Source organism: Aotus nancymaae, unplaced genomic scaffold, assembly GCF_030222135.1.
Source record: "Aotus nancymaae isolate 86718 unplaced genomic scaffold, 86718_ANA_hifiasm-v0.15.2.pri h1tg000057l, whole genome shotgun sequence".
Classification (NCBI taxonomy): domain Eukaryota; kingdom Metazoa; phylum Chordata; class Mammalia; order Primates; family Aotidae; genus Aotus; species Aotus nancymaae.
Window position 1 is genome coordinate 25,513,544 of NW_026988471.1, and position 14,098 is coordinate 25,527,641.

General features: G+C 56.6%; 1 protein-coding gene across 2 annotated transcripts in view; it reads right to left on the minus strand.

Moving 5' to 3' along the window:
• Window positions 1-14,098, minus strand: part of OTOF (otoferlin) — a 98,798-nt gene that overhangs the window by 17,120 nt on the left and 67,580 nt on the right. For both annotated transcript variants that reach the window (XM_021674401.2, XM_064364267.1), the window contains 15 exons: window positions 11,642-11,704; window positions 11,176-11,260; window positions 8,693-8,852; window positions 7,709-7,895; window positions 6,272-6,458; window positions 4,721-4,944; window positions 4,141-4,249; window positions 3,460-3,640; window positions 3,253-3,373; window positions 1,754-1,854; window positions 1,525-1,615; window positions 1,306-1,422; window positions 1,032-1,184; window positions 509-698; window positions 296-420 (listed from right to left, as the gene is read on the minus strand). In XM_021674401.2, the coding sequence (XP_021530076.2) occupies window positions 296-420; window positions 509-698; window positions 1,032-1,184; window positions 1,306-1,422; window positions 1,525-1,615; window positions 1,754-1,854; window positions 3,253-3,373; window positions 3,460-3,640; window positions 4,141-4,249; window positions 4,721-4,944; window positions 6,272-6,458; window positions 7,709-7,895; window positions 8,693-8,852; window positions 11,176-11,260; window positions 11,642-11,704 (2,094 nt within the window). The remainder of the gene's footprint in view (window positions 1-295; window positions 421-508; window positions 699-1,031; window positions 1,185-1,305; window positions 1,423-1,524; window positions 1,616-1,753; window positions 1,855-3,252; window positions 3,374-3,459; window positions 3,641-4,140; window positions 4,250-4,720; window positions 4,945-6,271; window positions 6,459-7,708; window positions 7,896-8,692; window positions 8,853-11,175; window positions 11,261-11,641; window positions 11,705-14,098) is intronic.

Here is a 14,098-nt window from a genome sequence, read left to right on the forward strand (position 1 = left end):
TCCAAGGAACCTGGGGGCAGGAGTGACACATTTCTTGATTCTTCCAGAAATCTTAAAATCAAGGCTGATATGAGGTTTGCCCAAGCCCCCTGCCAATTCCTCCCTGTCGTCCCCATCTTGTGACCATAACCACAACTAAAGCCGTAGCCTTTCCAGTGTGACCCGGGTCTGCAGTTATCTGCAGGGCTTCCCCTGAGAAGCCGGAGCACTGGTTGACCTGTGTCTCAGGTCCCACAGGCTCACAGGCTTCCTGCTGCTCTCAGAGCCAAAGCCACTCCCTCCCGCAGGCCCTCACCTCTGTGCACTGACTCTGGTTGATGAAGAAGACGCGGGCGAAGGGGTCTGAGAGTCCGCTGCTGTCGGCGGCAAAGAGGCTGCGGGCCTGGTACATGTGGGCTCGGAGCTGGAACACCTGCTTCTCTGCGGGGAAGGGAAGCCTGAGGCTCCGGGATGGGCAGCCCCTCCGACCCCTCCCAGGTGAGGTTTCGAGTGAGGGGTCCTCACTCACTGGCGTAGACCAGGCTGACGGGTGGGAAGGTGTGCAGGCCCAGGCCCTGGGCTGCCTTGACCTCCTCGAAGCCACAGGGCAGGCCGCACAGGAAGTCCTTGCGCTGTTTGCTGAGGCCCAGCCACATGTAGAGCTCCAGCTTGGCCTGCACCGTCCAGCCTGCCGAGCCGAAGCCCCGCTTCCCCGGCAACTGGGGGCGGGCATGGGGTCACCAGGAGCCTGATAGCTGTCAGGGCCCATGGGGTGGGGAAGGGGCAGGGGCTGGTGGAGGCCCGGGTCAGAGCTGCCCTGCCCCTTCACAGCCATCCCGCTGGGCTGGGGTGGGGTGGAGACAGGGGGATGGACAAGGGGCCGTCCCACTCCCTTTCCCACCCTTCCCCCATCCGCTTCCCATTCTTAGCTCTTCTCTAAGCACCTGTGGCTTGAAGGCCCCACCCTGTCATTCAGGCCCTCTAGCCCCAGGTGAGGGCTGCTGCTCCCTGGAAAGGATCCAGTCTCCCATCCATCCCGCCCCGTCGGGCACCTTGAGGAAGAGCGTCTTGACCTTGGCGCAGTCCTTGCCGGTCTCCTCCTCCACGATGGAGAAGAGCAGGTCCTTGGAGGGCACGCGGGCATAGGCCACACGCTTGTTGTTGCTCATCATCCAGATGAAGACGTCAGGAATGCTGTGCTGGGGCTGGGGGGGTGGCCAGGGGCAGCGGGTAAGGGGGTCCAGCCTCTTGACTGAGCCCCCTGAGCCTGAGGGACCCCAGAGAGCCAGCCCTGCGTGAGGCGGAGCCCCTCCACTTGGGCCACACCTCGTCCGCCAGGAAGCGCAGCTTCTGCAGGAAGTTCTGGCACAGCCTCAGCTTGTCCCGTACCGTGTGCCGCTTCACCTGGGCCCGCAGGGTCCTGGCCTGCTGCCCCATGCTTTCCTGCGTGGGAGAGGGTGACAGCTCAGGCCATGACAGGCAGCTGTGACACCTTCTCGCAGTCAGGCCCTTCCTCCAGCCCCTGACGTCCAGCTGCGTGCTCACCAGCTCCCTCAGGCAGGACTTGAGGCGCTCCCGGTCAAGCCTGGTGCGGGATGAGTGGCCCTGGTCCTTCTCAGCGAGGGAGAGGAAGCGGCTAGTGGTGGGGGAGCTGGGTTTAGAGAGCCTGACCAGCAGGGGCTCTGTAGATCCTTCCTCATCTGCCCAGCTCTGGCTGGGTCCCCTTTGTCCAGTCACCTTGTCCTGTCCCCACCTGTTGCCCCTCCCATCTCACCAGCAGCCACAGCTCAGCTCCTCCAGGACGCCCCGCAGGCGACGCTCAGGGTAGGACTTCTCCGTTTTGATCATCTCCTGCACGTCGTTCAGGCCTTCTTCCTGTGAACCAGGAGTGCGGGTGACACCAGGCCACAGCCCCACCTCTCCAGCCTCCCCAAATATTTCCAGCCGCCCCAAATGTCTCCACCCCATTGATCAGGTGAGTAAGGGACCTCATGATCTGAGAGCTCTCGCTAGGGCCATCCTGAGTATCGGTCATAATGAGGAAGTCATCAATTTCCCAGGTTCTGTTCTCAGAACCTGGAGACCTTGGTGTTCGTGGGTTCTTCAGTTCCTGAAGGAAGAAGCCACCTCTGGGATGTGAGTCTGTGGCTCTGGTGGGCTCACAGGGCCTGGGCAGAACTCAGGGATAGGGAGGGGGGCTCAGGGAAGACCAGAGACAGAGGGAAACCCAAGACTGGATACGCCAGGATCTTGACTTCACTCCAGAATGCTGGGGCCTGTGGCAGGGGATGGGAACAGATGCTTGGAGGAGGAGGGAGCGGCTCTGGCTCTGAGATCACTGGGAGCACCCAGGCCCCACAGGAGACACAGGTCAGCTAGTACCCCAACTCCTTAGGGGGAAGCCTTGCAGGTAACTGCAGGCCCAGGTCACGCTGGAAAGGCTCTGGGCTTTAATTGTGGTTACAGTTGCAAGACAAGGGCGACAGGGAGGACATTGGCAGGGGCTGGGAGCTAACCTCATATTAGCCTTGATCGTTTTTGGAGGTTTTAATTCATTTTTATAAAATATGAGCTGGCTGAGCTTCAGAGTACAGCAATAGCTCAGGGAAGGGTGGGATTACCTGCTGCTCCCTGCCCACCCAGGATGGGGAGAAGGAGGAGGGGGCAGCTCCCGAGCTGCAGACACTGCTCGCTTCTCCCTTCTCCCCATTTTCTTCCCTTCTCTAGTCTTGCTCTATTTTTATTTTTTGAGATGAAGTTTTGCTTGGTCACACAGGCTGGAGTGCAGTGGCACGATCTCTGCTCACTGCAACCACTGCCTCCTAGGTAAGCAATCCTGCTTCAGCCTCCCGAGTAGCTGGGATTACAGGCATGAACCACCACGTCCCACTAATTTTTGTATTTTTAGTAGAGACGGTGTTTCACTATGTTGGTCAGGCTGGCTCAAACTTCTGACCTCAGGTGATCCACCCGCCTTGGCCTCCCGAAGTGAGATTACAGGCGTGAGCCACCATGCCTGGCTCCCTAGCGTTGCTTTTAAGATTTCTGGAAAAATCAGGGAGCCCAACACTCCTGCCCCCAGGTTCCTTGGAGGCTGCAGTAACTAGAGGTGGCTCCTGCTCGTGTCTGTGCCCTGGGACCTGGGGCTAAGGATGGGAACAGAGGTCCTGCTGGGGCCGTTCCAGCAGCCCCCTGGGCAGACCAGCTTTGTGTGCTGCAGGGGGCACCCTCTCCCCCAGGTCCCACCGCTGCTGGCCCCCGCCTGGCCCTGACCAGCTTGTCAGCGATGTGGTCCATGATGTTGGCGTTGTAGAGGCGGCGGCGCTGGTCCGGCCACCAGCTCTTGATGTAGATGCAGGGCTTCCGCTCCAGGTAGGGCAGATGGAAGTAGTTCCTGGGGTGGGTAGAAGCAGGAGGTGAGGTCTTGGGGGCCCAGGGAGGCAGGAGAGCAGGCGGAAGAGGATGGGGTGCTGGGCCCACCTGTCGGTGACCTGGGGCCGCATGGGTGGGGTGGAGGAGACTGAGGCCAGGTCCCCACCATCGCTGGCCTCGTCATCACTGGAGTTCTGAATCAGGTCTACTTCCTCCTCATCCCCAGGTTCCTTCCGGGGCCGAGGCCGCTGGGGTCGGGCCAGGCCATCGACCTCATTCCCATAGTTGCCTGGAGGCAGAATGGGCCCAGAAGGCCTGGAGTGCGTTCCCCACCAGTCCCCACCCACTGTCCAATCCGGTGCTGCCTTGGGTTTGGGAAAGGGGATAGGATGAGTCAGGGAAGGGGGCTCAGATGTGACACAACACTAGCCAGAGAGAGGTGCCCATGTCCCTACTCTGCTAAGAGGTGGGGGAGTCCTGATGACAACTATGTGCCAGACCCAGCCCTGGCCTGGCCTGAGTTCCCACTCTCTCCTCTCCAGCACCGGGAGGGTTCTCCCTGCCTTCTGCCCCAGGCCCCACACACAGCCTCACCTTGTAGGTGGAGCTGAGGGCCGGCCCCTCTGTGGGACTTGGTCCAACCCCATGCACGCACGAAGCTGTTTCCTGGGTGCCTGAGGCTACTCAGGGGAAAGAGGTCAACGTGCCCCTCTCTTCAGGGCTGGGGTGCAGAGCCTCATACTCACCACCTGCAGCCGAGGCCTGAAGCCCTGTGGGCCCAGCACTCACCTATGGTGACCTCAAAGGTGATGGGCTTGTCTCCATTTCTCCGGTCGATCATCGAGGCCTCCAGGAAGGCTCCAAAGAGAAAGAATTCTTCCATTTTACCTGCACAGCTCTGTGGGAGGTAGTTCAAACTCTTCCTGAGCTTGAGAAGGGATGGCAGGCCGGGGGTCTGGCCTTTTTCCATCTCACAGACAGGCCCTGGGGGCGGATGGTGGGGGCCATCCCACCCGGCTTTGGGGCCAGGCAGCCCAGACCCCAACGGCCCCCAAGCCCGGATATCCATGGAAGCAGGGCTGGCTCCAGACACCACAGGGACAGCGTGGCTGGGAAGAGGGGCTGAGGGGAGGCACCTTCGTCAGACCTGGTGGCCGTCATGAGACAGAGCACAGGCAGGCAGTAGACAAGGGCAGAGTCCTGTTGGGGGCTGAGTGGGGGCCTCTGCTTCCTGGGGAGGAGCCGAATCCTGAGGTCTGACCTCGCAGGTAGACAGGGCAACATAGGCAAAGCCTGGCACCCAGGTGCCTTGGGGAGAAAGGGGCTGAGCTGGGGGCCTTGGGGGACAGCACGGTACCTGGGGTCTCACCTCTGAGATGGGTGTGGCCTGCTCCACCTGCACCTCTGTGGAGCTGGTGAGCTCAGGGTTGGAGGTGTCCAGGATCTCCACAGCCAGGCCCAGCAGGAGGCGGGCCCGGAAGGACACGCCCTCCCCCAGGCCCTCGTTCAGGTCCTGGTGCTCGTCCAGCAGTGTGTAGTTACGTGTGGAGCCGTACATGTTCACCCAGGCTGGGCCCAGCGTGGGCAGGAAGCCTGTGGCATTGGGGAGAAAAACGAGGGGCCTGCATCACATCAGGGGCTCCCTGGGGAAGAGGGACCTCTTTGGGGGTTCCCTGGCCTCCAGCTCCTGGATTTTGAGCTGAGGACATCATGTGTGTGCGGCAGGGGTGGGGCAGCTTTCTCAGGCTGCGCTGCGGGGAGCACACTCGGGTCTACTTCTTCCCCGCGGGGGCCTGAGCTGGATATGGTGGGGAGGCAAAGCCTCGCTCTCTGCTTCCTGGAACTTGGAGCAGAAGCTGCCAACAGTCTACTTGCAGGACAGAGCCAGTCCTTCCAAGTCCCCAGCATGGCCTTGGGCCCTGAGCCATGTTTGCCAATCTGTCCCACCATGGTCACCCTGCTCTGTCCCACCGTGGTCACCTGACTGGTGCAGGCCCCGCCCCCCTCGCTGAAGGCCCTCCCTCTCCAGCTCCGCCTGTGAAATGCTGCCTCCTCACGAAGCCCTCCCAATTCTTAGGCACAAGTCCCTCTGACAGGGCCCGCATGATCCAAGTTTTTTGGTTCGTTTGCTTTTTATTCTGCTTTTTAAAAACACACTTGGAGCTTTTAAAAAATTTAGATATACTTCACATGACATAAAATTCACCATTTTAAAGTGCACATTTCAGTGGCTTTTAGTTTATTCACTATGTTGTAAAACCATCATCTAATTCCAGAACAGTTCCCCGCCTCAAAAGAAACTCTGCACCTATTTCCCAGGGAGCCCCAGTTGCCCCTCCTTTAGTGCCTGGAAACCGGCAATCTCCTTTCTGTCTCTATGGATTTGCGGATGTTTCACATCCATGGATCAGACGACATGTGGCCTTTGCATCTTCTGCCTTACGTTTTGACCATTTGGTAGTACATCTATCTCCTTAGTACACCGTGAGCACTTGGATACGGGAACAGATTCTTATCTCACTCTATGTCCTTGGAACCCAGCACAGTGCAGGGTTCCCAGCAGGTGGTCAATCCCCACGAGTCTGCAGATAGGCACTATTGCTATTATTAGGTCCTATATATATACACACACTGTAATGATATAAAAACGCAGGATATACACTGCAATAATATGCATATTCAGACTATTATCATTAGATCATATAATCATTATTTTTACTTTACAAATGGGAAAACAGGTCACACAGCTACTAACTGTAAAATCCAGTCAGCTGGGCTCAGGCCAGCTCTGAGCAGACCTGGGAGTGCCCATGAGGCTGGGGTCCAGAGTTGATGGTGGTGGTGTGAAGAGAGGGGTCTCATTTACTTCTCCCCTTCAGCCCACTTCCTCCCCATAGTGCACCCAGTCTCCGATGCTGACCTTTATCTCCATCATTAGAAATCTTTCTCAGGTCAATGAAGTGGGTGCCGATGGCCACGTCGTTGACCTTGTCCGAGTCTCGGATCTGCACCTTCATGCGTTTGCAGAGTGGGGGGAAGAGGTCTGTAAAGACGACCTGCTCATTCCACAGGGGCTCATAGCTGCTCTTCTGCACGGAAGTCTTGCCCTGGTGGAAGGGGGAGCGAGGGTGAGGGCGTGTGCATGCGTGTGTGAGTGGATGTGTGTGCATATGTGAGTGGGTGCATGTGTCTGAGTGGGTGTGTGCGGGTGTGAAGGTATGTGCGCATGTGTGAGGGTGTGTGTGAGAGTGCATATGTGGTGTGTGGGTGTATATGTGCATGTGTGATTGGGTGCATGTGTGCATGTGAGGGTGAGGGTGTGTGTGAGTGGGTGTGTGTGTGTGGGTGGGTGTGTTTGGGTGTATGTGAGTGCATGTGTGAGTGGGTGTGTGCATGCGTGAGTGGGTGTGTGCATGCGTGAGTGGGTGCATGTGTGAGTGGGTGCGTGCATGTGAGTGGGTGCATGTGTGAGTGGGTGTGTGGGTGCGTGCATGTGTGTGTGCATGCGTGAGTGGGTGCATGTGAGTGGGTGTGAGTGGGTGCATGCATGTGTGAGTGGGTGTGTGCATGTGTGTGGGTGCATGCATGTGTGAGTGGGTGTGTGCAGGCGTGAGTGGGTGTATGCATGTGTGAGTGGGTGCATGCATGTGTGAGTGGGTGTGTGCATGTGTGTGGGTGCATGCATGTGTGAGTGGGTGTGTGCATGTGTGAGTGGGTGTGTGCATGTGTGAGTGGGTGCGTGCATGTGAGTGGGTGCATGTGAGTGGGTGTGAGTGGGTGCATGCATGTGTGAGTGGGTGTGCATGTGTGTGGGTGCATGTGAGTGGGTGCATGCATGTGTGAGTGGGTGTGTGCAGGCGTGAGTGGGTGTGAGTGGGTGCATGCATGTGTGTGGGTGTGTGGGTCCGTGCATGTGTGTGTGCATGCGTGAGTGGGTGCATGTGAGTGGGTGTGAGTGGGTGCATGCATGTGTGAGTGGGTGTGTGCAGGCGTGAGTGGGTGTGAGTGGGTGTGTGCATGTGTGAGTGGGTGTGTGCATGTGTGAGTGGGTTCGTGCATGCGTGTGTGAGTGGGTTCGTGCATGCGTGTGTGAGTGGGTGCATGTGCGCATACATACCTGTGTGTGGATTTGTCTTCTCCACTCTTCCCACACTCCCAGCCTCTCCACCCTCTCATGCCCTGCTGCGCAGCTCACCGTCGACCCCAGGAGGCAGGGAGGATTCTCTAAGTCTGTCCCCGGACATAATTCCTAGCTTTGTCTTACCCACCCAGCTGCCCCCCAGGTCCCACGCCCATCGGCTTGCACTTGTGATGCCTGTCACCCAGCCCCAGCCTCCTGTACCTCCTATCCCAGTACCTTCTGGCCAGCAAAGAAGACTTGCACGTAGGGGTCCACAAGATCCTTGTTTTCGCCAATGAACGCCTTCTTTACGTTGGCCATGAGACTTGTGTTCATACGGGGCAGCCCCTCTGCTCGGTAAATTTTCACGTAGAACCGGGCCCACTGGCGTTCTGGGGGCACCCCCTCGGGGAGCAGCAAGTTCCTACCAGCACATACAAGCCAGAGCCATGGTGACTGGGCAGACCCCCAACCCCTGTCCTGGCATCTACACACCCCTGGGTCCTGGCACAGTCTCTAAGGGACGGCTGGGGTTTGCTAAGCTAGGATTAGACACTTGCCTTCATGGCACCTGCCCCTTGTGGGATTCTGGGCAGATCTTCCATCTCACTGAGCTGCAGTTTCCTCACTGCTGAGGTGGCCGTAATACCCACTTTCTGAGAATGTGATTGGCTCAAGCACACTAAAGCTTATGAGAGGTTTATAGGTTGTACATTGAGATATGATCTTAGTATTATCATCAGTCTTCTATAGTTTTGTGCTGTATCCTTTGTTTCACAGACAAAAAGTTCATAGTAGCCACTCTCCCTCCCCCAGCTCACGAAATACAGGATTCATTGATCCCAGCACTTTTACCCACTGACTCCAGACAAAGTCACAGAATCTTTCTCAACAGCTGCCTGGAATTGGCACACCAAAAGAAACCTTGGCTCTCCCAGCGCTAGCCTGCGCTATACCCAGGACCCAGCAGCCGCTGGACTCTGGTCTGTCAGTATTGACGCTTTCTACCCTGTTTCTCACTGGCAGAAAGGATGTCAAAGGACTGTTATTTTCAGCCATCCTCCATCACCCCCTTCCCCTGCTCGGGGCTGCTTGGGAGAGTGGGCGAGAGTAGGGTGAGGGAGACAGGTGGCAGGTGCTCTGAGCAAACCCTCACCGGAAGCCCCCTGGGGGAAGAAAGGGCTGGCTCAGGCTCCAGGGGCTGGGGTAGCTGGGTCTCACCCCTCAATGTCATCTTCGTCGGTCTCATTGGCCTTATGGGGCGTCTTGATGTTGTCCCCTTTGCCCACCACGGCGACGTCACACTTCACGTAGCCCTTCAGCCCCGAGGAGATGTCGTCAGGGTCAGACAGGATGGCCCACTTATGATGGAACTGGTGCTCTGTGGTGGTGAGGGGTGGGCACTGCACCAGACGCCCCCACCCAACGTGTCTCCCAGCGCTCAGGGCAGGCCGAGGGGTGGCAGAGCCAAATGCTGTCTTGGCCCCTAGAGTCCTGGGACCTGGGACTACAGCTCTGCCTGTCCCTAGCCCAGGGGGTGACAGAGTCTGAGGTCCTCTGGAGCCAGGGTAGTGGGTGTGGGTACATGGCCCACTCATGGACATAAGTCCCATGAGTGGTGTGACTTGGGAGGGACAGCCTCTTCCTAATTGTGTTCTTTCTGCCTATGACCTCTTCTACAGCCTGCCCCAGTCGGCCAGGCTTCGCACAGCTGTGAAGGACACAGCTGCCCACAGGGCCTTCCCAGGTGGAGGCTCTCACTCCTGCTCCCCATCTTCAGCCCCTCTGGGGCGTCCCAGTGCCTTGGGGTGAAGACAAAAGGCATGGCCTGTGGGCTCCTGATCCAGTGCTCCCTGACTCACTCTGCTAAGCCCACCCAGCCCCATGTTCCTCCTCACTGAACTAGTGTTGAAGTTTTATTTGCCCTTTTATACCTCCACACCTTTGCATCTGCTTTGCATCTTCTTTGAACCTGGAACACCCTCATCCCTGTTCTCCCCACCTCCACCTCTCCCTCTCCCTATTCAATTGGTAAACTTCTACTCATTTTGCTCAAGTTTCTCCTCCTCCATGCAGCCCTCCTTGACTTCCACAGAAGAGTTGATCCTGGGCTCTTTGGCGTTCTCTGGGCTCTCCGTGCACATCTCCCATCTCACTGTGCACTGTGCTGATCTGTGTATTGTTTGTCTCTGATTTTAGACTGAGAGTCCTAAAGACCGGGATTGGCAGTCTCATCCCAGTGTCCCATAACCTAAGACCATGTGGAGGGAAGGACAGATGTCAGGGAAGGAGGCACTTTAGGAAGGATTTGCCCCTTCAGGTTTACTTTAAGCTCAGTGGGCAAGCAGAGGGAAGCCCATCATGGTGTCTTCAGAATCTACTTCCTAGGGTGTTCTGTGGGCACTGAACTCTCAAGGGCTCAGCACCTCCCTCCTTCACTCCCTCCTCTTCCACCTTCTACTGCAGCCCAGGCCTGCATCCTGCAAGCCTGTAGCCCTGGTCGCTCCTGGAGGTGTTAGGGGCTGTGTGCAGAAGTCGGCCTTTCCAGGGATAGCCAGGCCACCTGTGTCTCAGGAAAGATAATGCCACAGTAGAGTCTGAAGAGAGGGACAAGCATCGCGAGAGGACAGGAAGGCACGTGTACAAGGAGTCACTGGAGAACCTCAGCCAGGCTGGCAGGCCTCAGGGGAGGGGCTGTGTCCTAGATATCCCAGGAGCTTCAGGGTCTCGCCAGAGCAGATGTGTGTCAGATGCAGAGATGGACAGATAGCTAAATGGGTGCAAAAATGGGCAGAGGGATGGGTGGTGAGCTGCTTGGCTGGCTGAGAGATAGATGGACAGATGGTGGCTGGATTATTGGATAGAAGGAGCCATTAATATGTGGACAGGTGGGTGGGTAGATATATGGATGGGTGGGTAGGGGGATGGATGGATGGATATATGGGTTGGTGGGTGGATCTGTGGATGGGTGGGTAGGTGGATGGATCTGTGGATGGGTGGGTGGGTGGATGGATGGATATATGGGTGGGTGGGTGGATGGATATATGGGTGAGTGGATAGATGGATATATGGGTGAGTGGATGGATTTGTGGATAGGTGGGTGGACCGATGGATATATGGGTGGGTGGGTGGATGGAGGGATACATGGGTGGGTGGATGCATTTGTGGATGGGTGAGTGGATGGATGGATACAGGGGTAGATGGATAGAGGTGTACATGGTTAGATGAATTGGGGACATTTAGCAAGGAAAGCGAATACTCAGGAAGGGTGAAAGGGAGCTCCTTTCTGCTCAGTGGGTGCCAGCCCAGGAGGCAGAGTCTGGGCATAGCCCCTCCACAGGCTGTGATGGGTCTCCCGCACTGTATCCTCTACTAGTACTTGTCAGCCTGCATATGGCCAGTGATGTGCCAGGCTGCCACGTGCTCCTGAGTGTGTGCTGGAGCTCCTTCCAGGCTCTGTGTGGAGTTACTGACCTGATTATGAGTGAGAACCCACCAGACTGGGTGCACAGTTGCTCATTGCATTTGTGTACAGACTGTGCATGCCACTTCTCCGCAGGCCAGATGGCTGTGTGTACTAACAGTCGCCAGACTGTGGTCCTTGCCAGGCTGTGCTCAGGAACTGCCACAGTGGGAAGGGACCTGTGTATCATGCTTCATGAGCCATGCACACCTTGGCTAACTGGCCGTGTGCAGGTACTCACCTGGCTGGGAGTACACAGTCCCCACGTCCATTTTGAAGGAGCCCACCAGGGTGCCACTGCGTAGCAGGTTCTTGGAGTGAATCACCTTTCAGGCAGAACCACAGCCACCTGTCAGCCCCGGCGAGGATGAGGTTTCCATGGGGCAGCGGTGGGACACAAGCTTTGCAGTGAAGCGGGAGGGCATTTGGCAGAGTGGGTGGCTCGCTGAGGCTCAGCATCAGCTCCTCCCGCCCATGCCAGTTTCTCGCTAGCTGCCGTGTACGAGCGAATACACTATTCAGAGGCACCCGATGAAAGGGGCAGGCAGGGGCCAGAATCCAGCCTGTGCCCCACTTGCCCAGCCATGTGTCTAGGCACAGCGCTGCCTCTTTATGATGGGTCTAGCCAGAGGGGCCCCCTCTCCAGTCTGCACAAAGGTGCAGTTTAAGGGAGTGGCCCTGCCTGCCAAGGGCTGCTCCCCACTCACCGAGAGCTTGATGATCTTGTCGAACATGACATCAGGAGAGACGTGGAAGTCAAAGACGAAGTACTGGAGGGGGGAAGGATCCAGGCCTGCTGTCACCGCGGGCAGCCCCTATAGCCCAGGCAGTGCTGGGCCCCTCCCTCCTGGCAGTGCATGTCTGTACCCAGGCCATTTTCCCTGAGCCCCAAAGTTCAGAGGAGCAGCAGGCGCAACTTATCTGATTCTGACTGACCCTGGTGGTGGGTGGTAGGAAACAGAGCCCCATCCCCTAGGTGGGGCTGGTGCTGGGTAGTGTGGGGTGGGGAAGAAAGTGGGAACAGTAGGTGGAACAGCCTACTCCCTTGTACTGTGCTCAGAAGAGCACAGGGCCAGGAGACCTGGGTCCTCATCCCACTTCTGCACCTTCTAGCTGTGTGGCCTTAAGTAACACATTCTCCGAACCTCAGTTTCTTGAGCTGTGAAATGGGGATAACGACACCCACCTCAGAGTCTTGTTACAAGGCTCTGATGAGACATGGTAACATAAATTTTACCAAATCTGAAGTGGCTACTGGATGTAAGATCTACTACGGTTTAACAGGACACATGGACATTGCCATTAAGCCACAAGGCTACCTAGGAGACGCATCCCAACTTCAGAGATGCTGAACTGTAAAATAATGCAAGTCTCAGAGCAGATGAACCATGGTGTGCCAAAGCACTTAGTTGGCAGTAGATGTGAGATGCCATGGGCATGCCCTGTCCTTTGGTGCTGTGGGCTGCCATGCACATGTGCAATCCCCACCTCTTCTCCTGGCCTGGGTGTGCAGGTGCTGAGGATAAGGGTGTGGACAGTGAGTAGAGGGGCTGCTGCCTTGGTGAACTGTGGTGGGGGAGAAGGGAGAAATGTTTCCAAGGTGCTTGGGGTAAATGTCCGAAGAGAATGTGCTCCTGGCTGCTGGGGCTGGTCCTTGAGCCCTGAGGGTAAAGCCAGCTATAGAGCCAGCCCCATCTGGCTGTTACTGCTGGGTCGGTCACTTTCTTCCCTGAGCCTCAGTTGACCTATTGTCGTATGAATGTGGAGATATGATCCAGGCTGTTGTGTTGAACTGCTCCAGGGGTGCTATTCACATGGGGGTGGCTTCAAGGTGTGGTTGTGAAGTTGCAATGAGACAACCTGGTCAAGCCTTTAACCCAGGTGTGCACCCATGGCAAGCACACTGTATACAGCAACAGCTGTGCATGACACTAACAGGCCCGGCGGGTGCTGGCCAGGGTTCTGAAGCTCTAGGGAGGTGGGTGGGGATATGGATGTGGGAATGGTCAGCACACAGATGGTCACTGACACCTTGAGGATGGAGGAGATACCTAGGGAGAGCATGGGAGGGGAAGCAGGCCCAGGACAGGGCTCCAAGAAACCACAGCCTTTCAGCCAAGAAGGCAGGATGGGGAGATGGAGCTGGAGGAGATGGATGGAGAGGAAGCAGGAGAGTGGCATGAAGGGCCCCCAAGAGGAGCAACAGGCAGCGGGATGAAAGAAACTGGGTGATCAAGGGAGAGGAAGATGACATGGGCATTATACTCAGGAGCAGCAAGGTCCTTGGAGACCTTGAGGAGAGCAGTGTCAATGACACTTAGAAGCAGAAACCCTGCAGAGATTGAGGTGTGACTGGGGGGAGGAAGTGAAGACAACGCACATGGTCTGACTGTGGAGGGAGGAGGGAAAAAGGTGGTCACTGGAGAGGTGTGTGGGAATGAGGAAAGGCCCAGGGAGAGAGGACAGACTCCTAGTTCCTATCCTTGAGCACACGTGGGTCTTCATGGTTCTACTTAGCATATGCTGGAGTAGAACACCTTATAGGCAAGGGAGAAGGGGCTGGAAGAAAAATAAAGATAAAGTTGGGCTGTGCAATGCCAGGTTCTTTGGGCTGTAGAAGGAGAAGGATCCAGAGGTAGATTTTAGGCAGGAGGAAGGATGGCGGTGCTCCCAAGATGCCCAGGGCGGGTCCAGGTGCACACACAGGAAAGGAGTCTTAGTCTGGTCTGTGAATGGTCGACTTGTTCTGGAAGGGCAAAGGTTGTGAGCTTCCCTGCACACAGGCAGGCTCAGGGCCAGGCAGTGCCATCAGGCCAGACACCCAGAGCTGTACGAGCCCCAGGGGAGCGAGCTAGCTGAGCTAGTTCCAGAATCCTGAACTCTCTGAACTGTCTGCAATCAAATTCCTGTTACTTCCTGAGCATATTTTCCTTTTGTAACAGCTTAGATATCTGCTAAGTCATGTTGATTGTTCCCACCTCCCTCTGTTGTTTTAATGGAGCCAAAGGAAGGTTCCTACCAGCTCAGAAAATTAGCTAGAAATAATACATACCCACAATGAGGAGGATGTCCCTCATTGAAAAGGAATGTAGCATAGGAAGAGAAGAAGAGGGAGGGGAAGAGGCTGGAAGGAATCATAGCAAGATAGCTTAGAGTGATGGTCT